At 42.1% G+C, this 19,083-nt stretch overlaps 1 protein-coding gene across 2 annotated transcripts in view; it reads left to right on the top strand.

The window, feature by feature from the left end:
* Positions 1-19,083, top strand: part of KYNU (kynureninase) — a 244,663-nt gene that overhangs the window by 11,856 nt on the left and 213,724 nt on the right. For both annotated transcript variants that reach the window (XM_073634233.1, XM_073634234.1), the window contains exons 2-3: positions 5,122-5,334; positions 15,089-15,209. In XM_073634233.1, the coding sequence (XP_073490334.1) occupies positions 5,166-5,334; positions 15,089-15,209 (290 nt within the window). In that variant the 5' untranslated portion in view covers positions 5,122-5,165. The remainder of the gene's footprint in view (positions 1-5,121; positions 5,335-15,088; positions 15,210-19,083) is intronic.

Genomic DNA, 19,083 nt, shown 5'->3' with positions numbered 1-19,083 from the left:
TTAAAAAGGGTTAACTAGGAGGTTTAAATATTTTATTTATTTATTGTACTTGTAAGATTTATTTATTGTACTTGAACATATGAATGAAGTAGTTAATACAATGAAACATAGTTACATAGTTACATAGTTACATAGTAGGTGAGGTTGAAAAAAGACACAAGTCCATCAAGTCCAACCTATGTGTGTGATTATATGTCAGTATTACATTACATATCCCTGTATGTTGCGGTCATTCAGGTGATTATCTAATAGTTTCTTGAAGCTATCAATGCTCAATACACTTACACTGTTACACACTGTATTTACGCAATGAAGATTATCTGCAAGTGTCCTTTGAAATAGGAGCAGCTGCATTTTAAAGGCTAAAGCCCCGTAGTAGACATGTGCGGTTCGTTTCATTCTGAATAAATGTTCGGACAAATTTTTCGTTTTTCAGAGATTCGGATATATCCGAATACCGGAAATTACAATATAAACAAATTTTACCAAATGTTCTGAATAACGTAACGAAATTTGTCTGAATTTCGGAAATTCAGACTGAAATTCGAATCGAATTTTACATTGAACTCCAGTCGCATTCTCACTACACATATTACTGAAATCAAAGACTGTGTGTGTTATTAGAGTACCATTTTGAAACAATGCTGTTTTTGTTAAGCCAAAGGTGATTTAAAGAGTCATTGTAATCATTTGATGAAGATTTTTCTTTTGTTTGTTCACTTTGCTGCATTCGAAAACAATATAACATTTTCATTTTGACTGATTCGAAAATTTATCGATTTGATCCTTTCGAATTGGAAAAATCGGTCAATTCTAAAATTCCGAATACAAATTCAGAAAACTAATTGAACAAATTAACCGAATTTAACTAAATGAAATAACTAGATTAAGCAAACAAAACGAAACAATTTTTTTTGTCATACACACGTCTACCCCGTACATACGGGCCAAATGTCAGACAACATCCGTTGTTTCAATAGAAACCGGACAACAGTCGGCCCGTGTGTACTGCTGCCGGTCCAACAGAAGGCGGCTGTTCGGCCAGCTTCTGTCAAAGGGGCATGACTGAAAAAGGTCTGCCGATTGGCTCTCAATCAGCGCTCTCAACCAATGACTGAGAGTGCTGACCAGAGTGTTCTGGTGGGGGTTTTCCTCCTGTCAGAACACTATAGAAAGGGCGAGGGGGGTTGCTGTACTAACATCGGATTGCTAGTACAGTGGCTCTGACCTGAGCTGTCCTTTTTATTTTCTTTTAGCCCACTCAGTTGAACAAAAAAATAACTAGCCGGTAGTATGTAGTAGTAGTATGTAGTAGGCTTAAGTTCACCTTTTGGAGAATGTTACACCCATATTACACCCATATTTAGGCTGTTTTCACACTGGGACAGCGGGTCTGTTAGCGGGAAAGCAGCGCTAGTTTTAGCAGTGTTTTACCGCTGTTTAAGCGGTGCTTTTTGGCTGCTAGCGGGGCGCTTTTAACCCCCACTAGCGTCCAAAGAAGGGGTTAATAGTGCCCGTGTTGCGGTGCTTCGGAATCGCTTCTCAGGCGCTTCTGAATTGCTGCCCATTCATACCTCCCCAAATATGCTGCTTGCAGGACTTTTTTTCCCGTCCCACAAGCGCACCGCTCCAGCGTGAAAGCACTTGGGCTTTCACACTGGGAAGGCATGAGAGACAGTTTTCAGGCACTTTATAGGCGCTACTTTTAGCGCTAAAATGCCTGAAAACTGCCTTAGTGTAAAAGGGATCTTAGGGCTCCAACACCTTCCCCTGAACCCCCGATCCCCACCCCATGACAGTGTGGGGGGTCCATCTCCCCACACTCACTGTCACATTTTAAAATCAGTGCGCTTGTGCAGGGCTCTGCCCACACTGTCGCGTCATTCATTCACAGAGATATATGAATGAAGAATCTACCACTGCAGCAGACAGCTTGTAGTTCTTACAGATGTATGAGGCTGATGATGAGCGCCGTCTTAGATCATTGACACTTCCTCCACCTCTCTTTTAGCCTATACAGAGGTCACAGGCAAGAAAGCTGGAGGAAGTGTCTACAGGAGCCAGACATTGCATCTTTTGATCCACTTATCACAGATGCAATGCATTTGGGGGCTCTTTGGGGAAACAACTATTAATTCACATTTTAATTTCTGTAAAAATGTGTGCATTTATTGTTTTTTTTCCCCAAAGGTGTGCCTAGCCTTTAAATGTCAATCCTTACATAGTTACATGATTAGCCTAGTTGAAAAAAGACACAAGTCCATCTAGTTCAACCAATACCTTGTAATACAAATAAATTCCCAGCTGTCAGTTTGACAGCCAGTAATTTCTGTTAATAGCAGTGGGGGGGGGACAACAGCGGACAGCAGGATAGGCGTGGGATGTAAGAACTGCGTCCCATAAACTTTGAAGCTTTTTAGGATGTATCTTTTACATTTAAAATCCTTGTGATGTTAAAGGAAGCCCATCCAAAGACAATTATGTAGGCTACCATTGCTGCCCATCCTTTGTTAAAATGTTAGTTGCTTGGCTGTCATCATGTTGCTTTTGGCCGAAGTAAAGTTGCTGAGCCAGCAAAAGTGCACAGAAAAAAAAATCTGACATTTCTTGGACTTTCATTTACTTGTCACTGCAAATTATGGGACTAACAGTGGCCTGGTATTATAGTGACAGGCCTACAGGGGATTAAATACTAATCCTCTACTAGAGGCAGTCTGGAGTTTTTAATTATAAATGAGAGTGTGTTACTGAATGATGTGACTGTGTGCCACTGCCCATATTAACTTTGCAGAAATTAGGTCCTTGCTCTTGATTTGTCAAAATTTTTACATTTCTGAGCAAAAATATACCATATTCAGTACATTTCTCCAATCCCTGCATTGTCTTATATTTTATCCCTTGAAAAAATGCCACCTAGCTCTTAACTTTTTAGGATTACAACACTGTACCTCTGCAGTACTGAAGTACCAAGCATGAATCCCGCACAGTTCTCCTTTTTTGGACTCCAAAACACCTCCCTCTCACATAACATAAAGAGAAGGAGTTCTGTAGTCCTGCTGGGAAGAATTTGGGCAGGGCTGATAACATTACGTGTCATTTCTGCGCAGCAGATGCATAGTTGATATTTCAAACATGAAGGAACATTTTAGGAAGTATATTTAGAAAGCAGTAGACATGTGCAATTCGTTTAGTCCCAAATTCGTTTTTTTTAACAAATTTTGACAAATCCTTTAATTCGGAAATATCCGAATTAACAAAAACTCATTTGTTTTCTGAATATTCATAAATTTGAATATTCGTAAATTTGAATATTCAAAAATTTGGAAATTCGAAATTCCGAAATTTCTTAAATTCAGTAACCTGAAAATGTGAAAATCCGAAAATAAGAACGAAAAAATCTGAAGATTCAAAAATCTGAAAAAATAACTAACTAATAACTAACTAATAAAAACTAACTATTGAATTATAAGTATTGAAATTTCCTTTCAAATTTGGGTGTTAGTGAATGTAACGAATATGAATGTATTCAAAGTTACGAAGTGTACAAAATAACGTTTAATTAATAATAATAATAATAATAATAAAGACTTTGTATTATTATTATTAATTCATTCCGTTCCATTTGTTTAGATGCGGCATTTGTTATTTCGGATAAATCGTAACTTTGGATAAATTTGTATTTGTTACGTTGACTAACAGACAAATTTGAAAGGAAATTCCAATACCTATAATTTAATAGTTAGTTATTATTAGTTAGTTAGGTATTATTTCAAATTTTCGGATTTTCGAATATCTGAATTTTCAAATTTACGAATTCTCGAATTTACGAATTTTCGATTTTCAAATTTACGGATTTTCTAATTTACTAATTTATAAATTTATGAATTTTCAAATTTATGAAATATGAACGACCCCAAAAAAACCCCAAAAAACAATCTAATGAAGCAAACCTAAAAACGAACAAATTTTTCAGCAGTGCGCATGTCTAGAAGGCAGTAAATCTGACATTCATCAAACATTCACTGCAGAATAATCTTCTCAATGCTTGCATCAAAGGAGAAGTACAGCCAAAGCTTGTTTGGCTGTACTTCTGTGGATGACAGTGCATTCTGCACTCCTGTGACCTGTTTTGACAGACAGTGGGCTGAAGCTCGCTGTTGACTGACATCACAGAGCCGGTCCAGGCTCGGGCAAGATTGCTACAATGAAGTCAGGATCTGCCCACATGCCCAGACCAGCACCGGCTCAGCCTCTCAGCAATCCGTGGTGAGTGCGGGGGGGGGGCTGGGGGCAGTGCAGAGTGCTGTGAAGTCACCAGCTCTCTGTTCAGAGAGCCCTGAGAACTGAGCGATCGGTGGTGTTTGATCGCGTGGATCTCAGTCTTAGAACCAGTCGGGGGACAGATGCAGCATCTGACCAATGCTGCATTCACCTAGGTAAGTATGATTTTGAAAAAAAAAAACATCTCCATACTTCTCTTCTAAATGACAGTGATTGATTCACCACCAGGTGAATTCACCACCACATTCACTGCTTTAAAAAAAATTAGTAGTGACACGTTCACTGTAAACTGTGTAACCCGCAACAGTAGAGGTCTATTTATTTAAAAAAATGTTAAAAATTGTTGAACAAATGTCAAAAGCATTGCCCAGCCGTAAATAAAAAAAAAATCCCTGTATTTTGTCTAATAGGTTTATTTCCTATGATTATCAGTTCCATCTTGTGCCCTCCTGAACTACCTCAATCAGGGAAATACCACATAATGGCCACTAGATGGCGATGACAATCATTGAAAATAAACCTATTAGACAAAAAATTGGAAAATTCTTTACACCTGGGTGAATGCTTTAAACATTTGTCCAGCAAATATTTTATGAACAGAACCTACAGTCTGACTACGCACTCTACTGCAATTCATATGCAAAACACCATTACTTATCTTCCAATAGCCACTTGACCTCGAAAATTGGTAATGCTGTCTGGGAAGAGTTATGCCGTTTTTTTTTTCAAACAGAATAGAAGTTGACATTCAAGCACAGGCATTATTGCTCCTTTCTGCCAGAAAGTTTATTTTTTAATATATTTTGATACATATTCTTGTGGACATTGTCTTCATTTCAGGTCTGGTTAGTGTTCCTCAGTACAGCTAATCTCTCTCCATCACCATGAATTCATCTCCTCATACGTCACCCATAACCACATTGGAAAAGTTGGCATCTGAGCTCGGCTGCAGCATAGTTGATGAGAAACTGGCTATTCACTTGGACAATGAAGATGAATTAAAGCATCTGAAACAATGTTTTCACATTCCAGCGAAAAAGGATTTGCCAGCAAGTAAGACAAATTTACTTATTTTTTTGAACATTTGGCTTTGATCCTGCATTGTTTTATCATAACATGAAAAGTAATCAAATAAAAGAACTTTGCTCAAACGATTGAAGCTGTGAGTAGTGTATAGAAACTCAATGTAAGGGAACATGCTGTGTGATAGAAAGCCACCCATTAGATTCCAGCATGCATTTTCTCCCCCTTATGGTCATCAACATCAACAATAGATGGACAAGTCAGCATCTCTGCTGAGCAGTTGAACATATGTAGAGGGTAACCATAAAGTATAAATGTTCATGTGTTCTTGTGTCGGACAGGGCACAGAAGGTGCTCTTCCACTTTTAAACTCTTTGACCATGAAAGTGAACACGCCTGGCAACTTAGGGTTTCAGAGTTTCGTTCAGATATCCCTGTAGCGAGCCAAACCATTACCATACCTTTCATTGGTAATCTGGTGATCAGGGAACCCATTTTATCATAGCTCCCAACTGTCCCTGATTTCGAGGGACTGTCCCTGATTTGGAGCAATGTCCCTCGGTCCCTCTTTCCTCCTCATTTGTCCCTCATTTTGGTTTTCCACCACTAAACCTTTCATCTGATTTCTAAATTGCTGCATTTGTAAATTCCAAAAGCCAATATAAAGGAGTATTAAAAAAGGGAGGAGGAAGGGAATTTGGGACTTTAAATGAGGCAATGAATGTGTAGGTTCATTTCCTGCCATCCCTAGTACTCTATACTTCTGCCCCCCTCTTTGCCTCTGGGCTATCTTGGCTGACCCCTCTGTATTTATTTGTCCTCCTTTAGATATTTTAACTTTGGAATTGCTCCTGATGAGTGGATGTTACTCCACGAAACGCGTAGAGCACTTACATGCTACCACTTGCAAGCACATGTCTGAATTCTCCCTGGATTTTGTATCCTATCTACAACGTCTTATTTTCTTAATCAATTTAAGATCTATGTTACTGTTTTAAATATGTACCTCATGTCAGTATGCTTATCACCCTTAGACTATGCTGTAACGAATGCGTGTATATACATGAAATACAAGTTATTTAACTATTACTGTTATTGCATACCTCATGTCAATATATCCATTACCCATGGACTATGTTGTATTATATGTGTGTATATATATATATATATATGAAATACAAGTTATTTAACTACTATTGTTATCAATTGTTTACATTGGCTACATTTTTTACCCCCAATTTTGTATTTAGACAAAGAATTATCAAACATGTCCTTGCATATTTACTTTGCAGATATGCTTCAATCAAAGTCCCACTTTGCTTTATTATATATAATATGAAGGATTAGTAGTGGTAAAAAAAGCACTTGTGGGTTTAACCAATCTTGTTTTTTCTTCCTTAAGGGGGCGTGGCCAGGGGGTGTGTCCTATGCCTACATACTTTTGCTGATAGGTGTCCCTCATTCCCATCTCAAAAAGTTGGGAGGTATGATTTTATTACCTGTTTGTAACACAGGAGATGTGTTCTCAAACACAACCTATATAGGCCCCTCAGACAGGTCCCCTGGGGGTTTCTCGGGACGCATCCCCTGCAGGCTTCTTAGAGGCATCCCCTGCAAGCTTCCCGGACGCGTCCCCTGCAGGCTTCTTAGAGGCATCCCCTGCAGGCTTCCCAGACGTGTCCCTTGCTGGCTGTCTGGACGTGTCCCCTGCCGGCTTTTCAGACTCGTCCCCTGCCAGCTGTTCAGACGCGTCCCCTGCCGGCTTCACAGACGCGTCCCCTGCATTCTTCTCGGACGCGTCCCCTGCCGTCTTCTCGGACATGTCCCCTGCAGGCTTCCCAGGCGTGCCTCCTGCAAGCTTCCTAGGCACGTCCTCTGCAGGCTTCCCAGGTGCGTCCCCTGCAGACTCCTAGACACACTAGGAATAAAAAACTATTTATGGTGCACCAAATAATTATTTACAGTATAACTAAAGGCAATTTTTTTTTTTTAGTTTTGGATAAAGTGGAGAGGGATTAGAACCACTGTCAGGTTTTTACTGCTGTCTGTTCCCCCCGTTAAGGAGATTCACCCTCCTTATTTGTCCTGCTTACCTTCTATCATCAAAAGTGAAAGTAAGGCTCAAAGTTTGGGTTGGCGCTAGAACAGTAATAGCGGGAAAATCTTCCAATTGGGTACTAGTCCTTGTGCCACCCAGAGATTCCTTCATTTTGGAGGGATTTCCTCTCACGTCCTGTTTTGGCTATTGGGCAGGACATGAATGGAAAACTCCATTACGGGACATACAGTAGATGGCAAAAAAAGAAAAAACTAGCTGGTGTTATAACCCTCCCTTACTCTAGCCAAAACTGGTTAAAAAAACAACTTTTACCTTTAGTTCTACTTTAGGTTGAAGGATCTGAAAAGTAAGATGTGACTAGGTTAACAAATGTTAAAAAATCCCTAAATGCAACATTTTGAACAAAAGTCATACAATATGAAACACCAAATAATTAATAGTTCAGAAAACGAGTTTCTCAATGTTTAGGGTGATAGAAGTGTATGGTATTGCACCAAGAGAATGATGATGCAAGATCTTGCTGTATAAGAGAATAGAAATGCATTTTGAGTCAAATTATTAATTTAAGCAGGTAAGTCAGTAAAATGTTTATTGTTTCAAGAACTGGGCTTTTTCTGAAGCTTTAACTATGCACCTAATAAACTACATACAGCATAATAATTTATTTGAAATACCATGTGCCTAAATATTACATAATATGTGACAATTTGCATTCTGCCACAATTTCTAATCATAGTTTATCAGGCACCCCCTTTTGAAATCCCTATACACAACCAATGGTGTCCCCCAAATAAACTCATTGAAGGCCCACAAACATACCTATTACAGACCCCCAAACACATCCATGGCTGGTCCCACAACCCCAATCTCCAGAATTTCAAATGTTTCTACTGCAGGCTACCAAACCCTCCCATTGGTGGTCCCTAAACACTCCCATTGGTGGTCCCCAAACACTCCCACTGGTGGTCCTCAAACACTCCCATCGGTGGTCCCCAAACATACTCACTGCTGGTCCCCAAACACTCTCACAGCTGGTCCCCAAACACACCCAATACAGGATCCCAAATGCTTTCACTGCAGGCTTCCAGACACCCCTACTGCTGGTCCCTAAACACACCCATCTGGTTCCTAAACACACCTATTTCTTCCCCCTAAACACACCCACTGCTGGCCACCAAACACACCCAACACAGGATCAAATGCTTCCAAATGCTTCCACTGGAGGCTCCCGAACACACCTACTGCTTGCACGTAAACACATACTGCAGAATTCCAAATGCCTCCACTGAAGACTTTCAGACCCACCCACTGCTAGCCACCCAACACACCTAATGCACATAGCTCCCAACTGTCACTGATTTCGAGGGACTGTCCTTTGGAACAAAGTCCCTCTGTCCTTCTTTCCTCCTCATTTGTTCCTCGTTTTGGTCTGCTGTAAATAGTTGTAAATAAAATGCACTTTTTATCTTTGAAAAAGTGTTTCCCAGTGATAAACCTTTCATCCAATTTCTAAATTGCTGCATTCGTAAGTTTCAAAAGCCAGTAAAGGAATAGCAGTGGTTAAAAAAAAAAAAAAATCACTTGTCGGTTTAACAAATCATTTATTTGTATAATTCTCCTTTCAGGGGGCGTGGCAGGAGGTGTGTCCTATGCCTACATACTTTTGCTAATAGGTGTCCCTCGTTCCCATCTCAAAAGGTTAGATTCCAAATACTTTGAATGCAGGCTTCCAGACACACCTGCTGCTGGCCCCTAAACACAACCATTTCTTCCCCTTAAACACACCCACTACTGGTCCCCAAACCTACCCATTACAGAATCCCAAATGCTTCCACCGCAGGCTTCCAGACCTATCCACCTCTGGCTCCCAAATACATCCACTGCTGGCTGCCAAACCCACTCATTACAAGATGCCAAATGCTTCCACTGCAGGTTTCGAGACCTATCCAACGCTGGCTCCCAAATATACTCACTGCTGGCTGCCAAACCCATCCATTACAGGATGCCAAATGCTTCCACTGCAGCCTTCCAGACCCACCTACCGCTGGTCCCCACACATCCACTGCTGGCCCCTCGAACAAACCCAGTGTAGGATCCCAAAAGCTTCCACTGCTGGCTCCCAATCGCACCTACTGCTGGCCCCCAAACACACACATTGCTGGCTCCAAACACACCTACTGCTGGTATGGAATTATACTGGATGATCCCAAATGCTTCTACTGCAGGCTCCTAGAACAACCCACCGCTGGCCCCCAAACACACCCACTGCAGGCTCCTAGAAACACCAACCTCTGGCCCCCAGACACACCAACTGCAGGCTCCTAGAAACACCAACCTCTGGCCCCCAGACACACCAACTGCAGGCTCCTAGAAGCACCCACCGCTGGCCCCCAAACACACCCACTGCAGGCTCCTAGAAACACCTACCCCTAGCACCCAAACACACCCACTGCAGGCTCCTAGAAACACCCACCGCTGGCCCCCAAACACACCCACTGCAGGCTCCTAGAAACACTCACCGCTGGCCCCCAAACACACCCACTGCAGGCTCCTAGAAACACCAACCTCTGGCCCCCAGACACACCAACTGCAGGCTCCTAGAAACACCCACCGCTGGCCCCCAAACACACCCACTGCAGGCTCCTAGAAACACCCACCCCTAGCACCCAAACACACCCACTGCAGGCTCCTAGAAACACCCACCGCTGGCCCCCAAACACACCCACTGCAGGCTCCTAGAAAACACCCACCACTGGCCCCCAAACACACCCACTGCAGGCTCCTAGAAACACCCACCGCTGGCCCCCAAACACACCCAGTGCAGCCTCCTAGAAACACCCACCACTGACCCCCAAACACACCCACTGCAGGCTCCTAGAAACACCCACCACTGACCTCCAAACACACCCACTGCAGGCTCCTAGAAACACCCACCACTGGCCCCCAAACACACCCACTGCAGGCTCCTAGAAACACCCACTACTAGCCCCCAAACACACCCACTGCAGGCTCCTAGAAACACCCACCGCTGGCCCCCAAACGCACTTATTACAGGCTCATAGAAACACCCAGCACAGGCTCCTAAAAACACCCACTGCTGACCCCCAAACATACCCACTGCAGGCTCCTAGAAACACCCACCGCAGACCCCCAAATACACCCAGTGCAGGCTCCTAGAAACACCCACCCCTGGCCCCTAAACACACCCAGTTCAGGTCCCCAAACACACCCAGTGCAGGCTCCTTGCTGACTCATTATGTCAGTACTAAGAAGTTTCTCACTGCCACCATTCAAATTTAAACCCACTTTAGATGTTTGAATCTGATTGTTGATCAGGCACTCTAAATACATGGTAAATCTTTAGCTCACAAAGAAGGTTGACTTTGGGTGTCTGCTCCTCTTGTCTAATAACATACCATATTGGACAGATCTGGCAATGAACATCTCTCATCTACAAATACCAGTTTGGATGGAATATTTCTGAGTTAGCGTTGAATTCCATTTTATTTTTCATAAGAAAATCAGACGGTTAGTAAAAGACTTGTATGATGTGGTTAGTTCTGATGCAGCAGGGAATCACTTATAAATCCTAATGCAAGCTCTCATTGATTGGCCTGTGCCTCTTTATAATTTATGGGATAATGTACTCCCTGCTGTTCCTCAAGGAACATTAGGATTAACCACATAGTTCAGAGACCAGAAACATGTACAAAGGTCACAGAACTCCAGAGGTGAATCCACAAGTCCCTAATAATTTATAGCAGGGGGAAAGTGTATTCACAGCCTGACAGGCATTGATGGACTTGGACTAGTGGTGAAGCACAAGGACTAAAATTAGCAGCCATGGATTGTTTTACAACCTAAAGCTGAACTCCAGGCAAACAGCAAAATACACAATTGAAAATGATGGATGGGAGCTCCCTGGTCTACAAATGAAAACTTGTCCATCCGTTCTTGAGATTTACACAGATCTGCCACTCAACATAACTGGCCCAAGTTAAATCCCCTCCCTAACTCCAGCCTGTGCTTGAACATTGAAGGAGTAGCAGTGCTCACCCCTCCCTTTTACTCTCTCCTCTCCCAGTTTGAGTTCTGCCATACATGTGATTGCAAGAAGAGGATTCCAAGTCAAATTTAGGTAATTACTGTAATACATTTAAAAATGCATTTAAAGCTGAACTCCAGTCATCTGACAAAAATCTTGTTTTGGCTATACCATATAATTAGGGTCCACTGCCTTTTTTTTTTTTTATTTAACAGAAGGAATGTTTATTGGAGTATCGGCACAGTACATTTGTAAATGAGAACATGGATATGGTACACAAAAGCATTTTTTTTTCCACTGCCTGGGGATATATAACAGAGAGCATAGGTGTGCACAGCCTATTGAATTAGGATGTGCACCCCAAAGCTCAAACACGTGTGTGTGTGTACATACAGTATCTCACAAAAGTGAGTACACCCTCACATTTTTATAAATATTTTATTATATCTTTTCATGTGACAACTCTGAAGAAATAACACTTTGCTACAAAGTAAAGTAGTGAGTGTACAGCTTGTATAACAGTGTATATTTGCTGTCCCCTCAAAATAACTCAACACACAGCCATTAATGTCTAAACCACTGGCAACAAAAGTGAGTACACCCCTAAGTGAAAATGTCCAAATTGGGCCCAAAGTGTCAATATTTTGTGTGGCCACCATTATTTTCCAGCACTGCCTTAACCCTCTTGGGCATGGAGTTCACCAGAGCTTCACAGGTTGCCACTGAAGTCCTCTTCCACTCCTCCATGACAACATCACGGAGCTGCTGGATGTTAGAGACCTCCACCTTCTATTTGAGGATGCCCCACAGATGATCAATAGGGTTTATATCTGGAGACATGCTTGAAAATCCATCAGCTTTACCTCCAGCTTCTTTAGCAATTCAGTAGGCGTCTTGGAGGTGTGTTTGGGGTCGTTATCGTGTTGGAATACTGCCCCGTGGTCCAGTCTCCGATAGGAGGGGATCATGCTCTGCTTCAGTATGTCACAGTACATGTTGGCATTCATGGTTCCCTCAATGAACTGTAGCTCCCCAGTGCCGCACTCATGCAGCCCCAGACAACGACACTCCCACCACAATGCTCGACTGTAGGCAAGATACACTTGTCTTTGTACTAAGTCCTCGCTTGGTTGCCGCCACACATGCTTGACCCCATCTGAACCAAATAAGTGTATCTTGGTCTCATCAGACTACAGGACTTGGTTTCAGTAATCCATGTCCTTAGTCTGCTTGTCTTCAGCAAACTGTTTGCGGGTTTTCTTGTGCATCATCTTTAGAGGAGGCTTCCTTCTGGGATGACAGCCATGCAGACCAATTTGATGCAGTGTGCAGCATATGGTCTGAGCACTGACAGGCTGACCCTCCCACCCCTTCAACCTCTGCAGCAATGCTGGCAGCATTCATATGTCTATTTCCCAAAGACAACCTCTGGATATGATGCTGAACACATGCACTCAACTTCTTTGGTCGACCATGGCGAGGCCTGTTCTGAGTGGAACCTGTCCTGTTAAACCGCTGTATGATCTTGGCCACTGTGCTGCAGCTCAGTTTCAGGGTCTTGGCAATCTTCTTATAGCCTAGGCCATCTTTATTTAGACCAGCAATTCTTTTTTTCAGAACCTCAGAGAGTTATTTGCCATGAGGTGCCATGTTGAACTTCTAGTGACCAGTATTAGAGAGTGAGAGGGATAACACCAAATTTAACACACCTGCTCCCCATTCACACCTGAGACCTTGTAAAACTAATGAGTCACATGACACTGGGGAGGGAAAATTGGGCCCAATTTGGACATTTTCACTTAGGGATGTACTCAAGTTTGTTGCCAGTGGTTTAGACATTAATGGCTGTGTGTTGAGTTATTTTGAGGGGACAGCAAATTTACACTGTTATACAAGCTGTACACTCACTACTTTACATTGTAGCAAAGTGTCATTTCTTCAGTGTTGTCACATGAAAAGTTATAATAAAATATTTACAAAAATATGAGGGGTGTACTCACTTTTGTGAGATACTGTATATATGGCCCTGGCACATTGATCTCCCTGCTGGACCAGTGAAAGAGAAGTGCATAAGTACTTCTCTTATGGTAGAGCCGGTAAAAGGGCAATTGTTCTCATTTCCCCGCTGTTACACTGAGCGATAATGCTATTGTGCACTAGGCAATTAAGGTGTGCCCAGGCACCCTGGCACACCCTGTGCGCATGCCTATGACAGAGAGGCACACTTATCTTATTCCCAGTTTCTCTAACAATTTGCACTTTCCTCCACGCCTGCTCCAGCCAATTGTGACCAGCCCACAATGTCCTCATGTGCAATGACAAACCCCTGCGTTTGCTTTGTGCATGATGCTGGTGAAGAACAGCTTAAGAGGACTCATCCTTTTTTTGGGGGGGGGGGGCCTGTGGGATAGAGAAAAAAAGTACTAGTTCTGTCTATTATATTCCACCTAGACTAAACAAGCATTATTATAGGGCTACCAAAACAGGACTTCAGCTTTAATAACCTTTTTAAATCCATTGATTGATTTATTTTTTTCTTTTTATATGCCAGGAGTTCAGCGTTTAAACATAAAAGACTAAACTATACTCAGTTGGGTTTATTTATAATAAGCTGTGTGAAAGCCTCAAGCATCACACAGCCGTCACAAATTGCTGTAATGTGCCTAGTGTATTTATTCCCTATGATTTTCAGCTCCATCTAGTGGCCATAATGCATTTTTTCTAGAAATACCTCAATCAGGAAAATACCAAATTATGGCCAATACATGGAGCCGACACTCATTGGAAATTAAAGGGATACTAAAGCTTCAGGTTTAAAAAAAAAACAAAAAAAAAAAACATGTTATACTTACCTCCTCTGTGCAGTTGGTTTTGCACAGATTGGCTCTGATCCTCCTCTTCTGAGGTCCCTCAGCGGTGTTCATAGTGCATAGTGCATAGTGGATTTGCCTTTAGTAAATAAACCCCATTATGCTGATTATTTGTGATAGATGTGCAAACGTTTAAAGAGTAACTCCAATTTTGTTAAGGAAAAAAATATTCCCCCTCTGGGTGATCTATGTACCATGCAGGGTTTTGACAAACTATATTGCAGATTCCTACTTTTTGTTATTCAAAAGAAATAGCTGTTTGTCTGTTGCCATGTGCACAGTGATTTTGTATGGGAGTGATTTTATAATTATCAATCAGCTGCTGCACCTGCAGGACACTAATGAGGGAAGTGGCAGGGTCTGCATCTTATTCCTATTAGGAGTATCTCACCAAAAATGAAGTTTTTGTTGCAGGGGATGCCCAAAATCTGACTTGTATATTAGTGCAGACTGGGGAAATCAATAGGTGAATCACACAATAGCATTTTCGGGGGGGGGGGGGGGGGGCGTTCTGAACACCATCTTTGTACAGAACACCAACAGGTTGCCATATTGCATTGCATTTTACAGCAAAATTACAGGGCTGCAGATTGAAAAGGAAAATTTAATTTTTAATAACATTCAATTACAATATGAGTTGTGGAGCAATTGTGTATACACTATATTATTTACTTGTTTTTGCAATTTTTCCCACAAAAGTGCAGTTACCCTTTAAGACCTTTGTACAGGGGTTTCTTTATAAATAGATCCCCATGTATTTGTTCTGTTGCAGCTTACCATTTATTTATATCTTGCTCTTTTTTCATGCAGCGGAGAAATCTCTGATTAACGAAGAAGACGCTTGCATCTACTTCTGTGGCCAGTCCCTTGGGCTTCAGCCAAAGAAGGTTAAAGAGTATATTGATGAAGAATTGGACAAATGGGCAAAAATGTAAGTATGTGACAAACGCAGGTTAACACACAATGAGTTAGCTTGCGGTGATGTGTGCAATGCACCCTTGCCATGACAGAACTGCATAGATTGGCATTGATGAACTGTCCTTAGTATAGAGATTGGGAATAAAGTATTTTTGTATAGTATGTAGAGATCCTGAATTAGCCATGTGTATTGAAGCCAGACACGACCAGGTCATTAGCATTTTTACAAAGAAGCCAGTAATTGCACCCCCTTTACTTTTCTTGTATTGGATGTATATTAGATATCCTGCAGTTTTCAAAGCCTCCATTTGAATTGACATGAATAGCAATATATCACAAATCAATACTTTGCTCTTCACAGGTCCTCTTGATAACAAGGTATTTCTCTGGTCCACATGTTACCATATTTTGTTTAAAAATGCATTAAATTCATAGGGAGACATTCATCAAGAAGATATCAACATAATTGTGTGCAGAATTATTGGAAATCAGACAGTCTCTCAGTATATTAAGTATAGGTAGTACACCCTATTGGCGCAAAGAGATCCGGTATGTGAGCTGCTCAGGCTTTAGAAGGGGTGCAAGTCCTCTATCTACTGCTGTGAGTGCTGGCTTGGGAGGGAGCTCGACCCAGCTCCTACCATCACTGATCTCCATGATTAAGCTGTGAGGGGCGGTGCAAAATGCATTAGGGGCATGACCTGGTTGTGGCCACAGGGAGATTTTCTTCTATACCCCGTAATTGGTAGTAGATATGCTAGGTCTCGCATCAAGGGCCTACTGTAGAACATGTTTAGGCATGTGCAAACCCTCTGCCTGCATGTAGTGCTCATTATTGGTGGTTGATAGGCTAGGTCTGTTGCCAGGGGGCCTATTGTAAAACATGAGCATGAGGTTTCTAAGCTACCTTCTTCGTGCAGCTAGGGTACTTATTGCCACTACTGTATATTTCGGGGCCTGTCAAGTTGTGAAATGCCACAAAGTCCAGGACCACAACTAAACTCACAGTCCAAGGGTGGGTTATACTAGGTTCACCGTATATTTACCAAGACTTAATGTTCACAAAGCTTCTACAGGACAATCTCTCTCTTTCTTACAGTCCAGGACAGCAGGCGCAATCCCTAAGTGCATAGGGTGCAGTGTGGTGCGCCTGGGGCAAAGAAAACTTCAAAGGCCAAGGTGGGTGAGATCGGTATATTAAAGTCCCAACTATGTACAATCAGGTTTGGCGGGTAGGACAGCCAACCGGAGCCACTTACAAACAGTAACAAAGGATCATCCCTTGAAATAATGTAGACAGACTCTGTCTCGAGGAGTGGGACTTGGACAGTCCACACCCAAATGAGAGGCTTCCTAGGAGGAGATAGGGTAATCCCTGCACTTTCCCTACTCAGGAACCTTTCCCTGTCCTTGCCTAGCCTGTCCTTAGTCTACCCACTCGCACAATGTGTGACAAAACCCAGAAGACAGAGCATTAAATAGACACTATCCTGACCCAAGATGGTCGCCACGGTCACATGGGGTTCCAGTGTCCAATTGAACAGCTGTTCCCCCTGGTGACTGCAGGAAGTCACAAAGGAACCAAGTTCCTCTGTGACTTCCTTCCACCTTCTGTAATGCCACTTCAGTTGAGCGCTACATACAGTGGGGAATATGGACTGCACCGGCCTACACCTACGCATGTAGTGCACGTAGCGTCAGTTAATAAGCCAGATTTTGCACTAGGGGGCCTACTATAAAACATGAGTACAAGGGATCTGGGCTATTTCCCCAATGCAGCTGGGGTACTTATTGCCTTTATGCAACCTCCAGGACCTGTCAAATTGTGAAAGGCTACAAAATCCAGGAACACAACTAAGCTCATAGCCTAAGGGTGGTTTACCCTGCTCACACCTATGTATACAAAGCTTCTACAGGACAGTCTCTTTTTCTCTCTTTTATAGTCCAGGGCATCAGCGGAATCCTCTATGCTCTGCCTGGCACCCTGAGGCCCATGGGGAAGGTTTCCATTACACCTCCCATCACTGTACACAAAACCCCACAAGGGTATATGAATTCTTTATGCCATTCACTGCACCACATTCACCCTAGCTCGCTCAATAATGCAATGTCCAGTCAGGGATATTAATTTGTTGGCTCTTTACGGAACTAAAGAAGTCTCACTTTAATTTAAAGATTGAACAGGGTACCCCCCTTACCTCCATGGCTGTCCGACAATGCAGCTAGCAAAGAGACAAATGCTTTTATAGATGCCACTTTTCTTCATCTCCAAGCCCTTGCCCAACACAAGCAAGTCAGCAGGAATGCAGGGGAACAAGGCTTATCAGCTAAAATGTTTCAGCCATCTCCTTGCTAGCTGCATTGTCGGATTGCCATGAAGGGAGGAGAGGTGACCTGTCTAACCTCACAAGGCTTTAGCTAATACATGTAACATGTCCCTTGGGGAGCAGAAAACATGAATACAAATGGAAGTGAGACTTCTATTTTAATTAAATACCTCTACAGAGTTCAAATAATAGCATGAGTGATATAAGGATTCCAATGTCTATCACAGTAAAGTCCGCTATCCTCCTCAGAGGTTCACGGCCAGTGGTTAACATCCTTGTAATTTGCCATAGGCTATACCCTCAGATATACTCCCATATGCTGAAATATTAAGCTCCAAAGCAGGGGGTCTCCTTGCATACTACTACTTGATGGAGCTTTCCATGGTCCTCACTGATCCAATGCATCAACTACACTGGTAGTTTTACCCCTAGTTTATATACACTAGCCAAGGAAGGGGAAGGCCAGCCCAAATGGCTGGAGATGGTGTGGGAACCCACAATAAAGGGTAACTAACCCCCTTTGCATGCACTTTTGGGCAGCCATCTGGGACAATTTTGGAAAGGTCTGCAACAGATTTAGCACTGTAGATGAGACAGATAGGGGTCTATGTATAAAACATAAGCATCCCCACAATCAGCACAAAAATTGCCATATAGTATATGTAGTTCCTAGATCCTCAGTGCCGTCTAGTGGCCACAACATGTTTTTGTTTCCTGATTGAGCTATTTTTTTGGGGAAAAAAAATACATTTTGGCAAATAGGTGGCAGTGATGTTATAGGAACTACACATATTGGAAAAAATATGGCATTTTTTTCCCCTGATTGTGCAGATATTTATCAATTTTGCACAGCAAATTTTTTATAATAGACCCCTAAGTATTAGCAATCTTTTTTTAAAGTTCCCCCTCTCCCTCCGCCCAATGACAGGGTTGCTTTAATACAGTATTTCTTTTATTTATTCTAATGACCCCTATTTTTATTTCAAATGAGCACATAACATCAAATAACTAAACCACTCTTCCTTACAGAAGGGGAACATTTTTTTTTTGTAGTGTCAGGAAAAGTGATAAAAAAATTAAAAAAAAAACCTTCAGTACATCTCTGTAGTACATGAACATGTTTTATCCTTTAAAAATGATGAAGGTAAAGAAAAATATCTCATCTGTCAGAAATCCAGTGAGGTCCTAACTTTCTGTTTAGGCTGACAGCAAAGTGACTTTATAGCACGGAAATCCCAATCAAACCTGCCTAACTAACTACAGAACACCACCTATTCCAGTCTATTCTTTGTTCCACTGCTCCATACTGTATGCTTACAGCCATTTCTTTCCCAGCAAATCAATATCGCTGCCTTGATTCCCAGGAGCCTGCTCACACAATGTCCGCAGGGAAAAGGCTCCTGGGAGATGTTTTGGAACACGTATCATGTATCCATCACTGTGGATTTCATTATGTATCCATAAATATCATTGTGCTGACATGTAGTTAAACTGAATTGGTTGGCATAAGAGATTTTGAGGAGACCAAAACGAGAGGGTGGGGTGGGACTCCCGGATATA

This window comes from Aquarana catesbeiana, linkage group LG06, assembly GCF_042186555.1.
Source record: "Aquarana catesbeiana isolate 2022-GZ linkage group LG06, ASM4218655v1, whole genome shotgun sequence".
In the NCBI taxonomy this organism is placed as follows: domain Eukaryota; kingdom Metazoa; phylum Chordata; class Amphibia; order Anura; family Ranidae; genus Aquarana; species Aquarana catesbeiana.
This window is presented reverse-complemented; position numbering and strand designations above follow the sequence as displayed.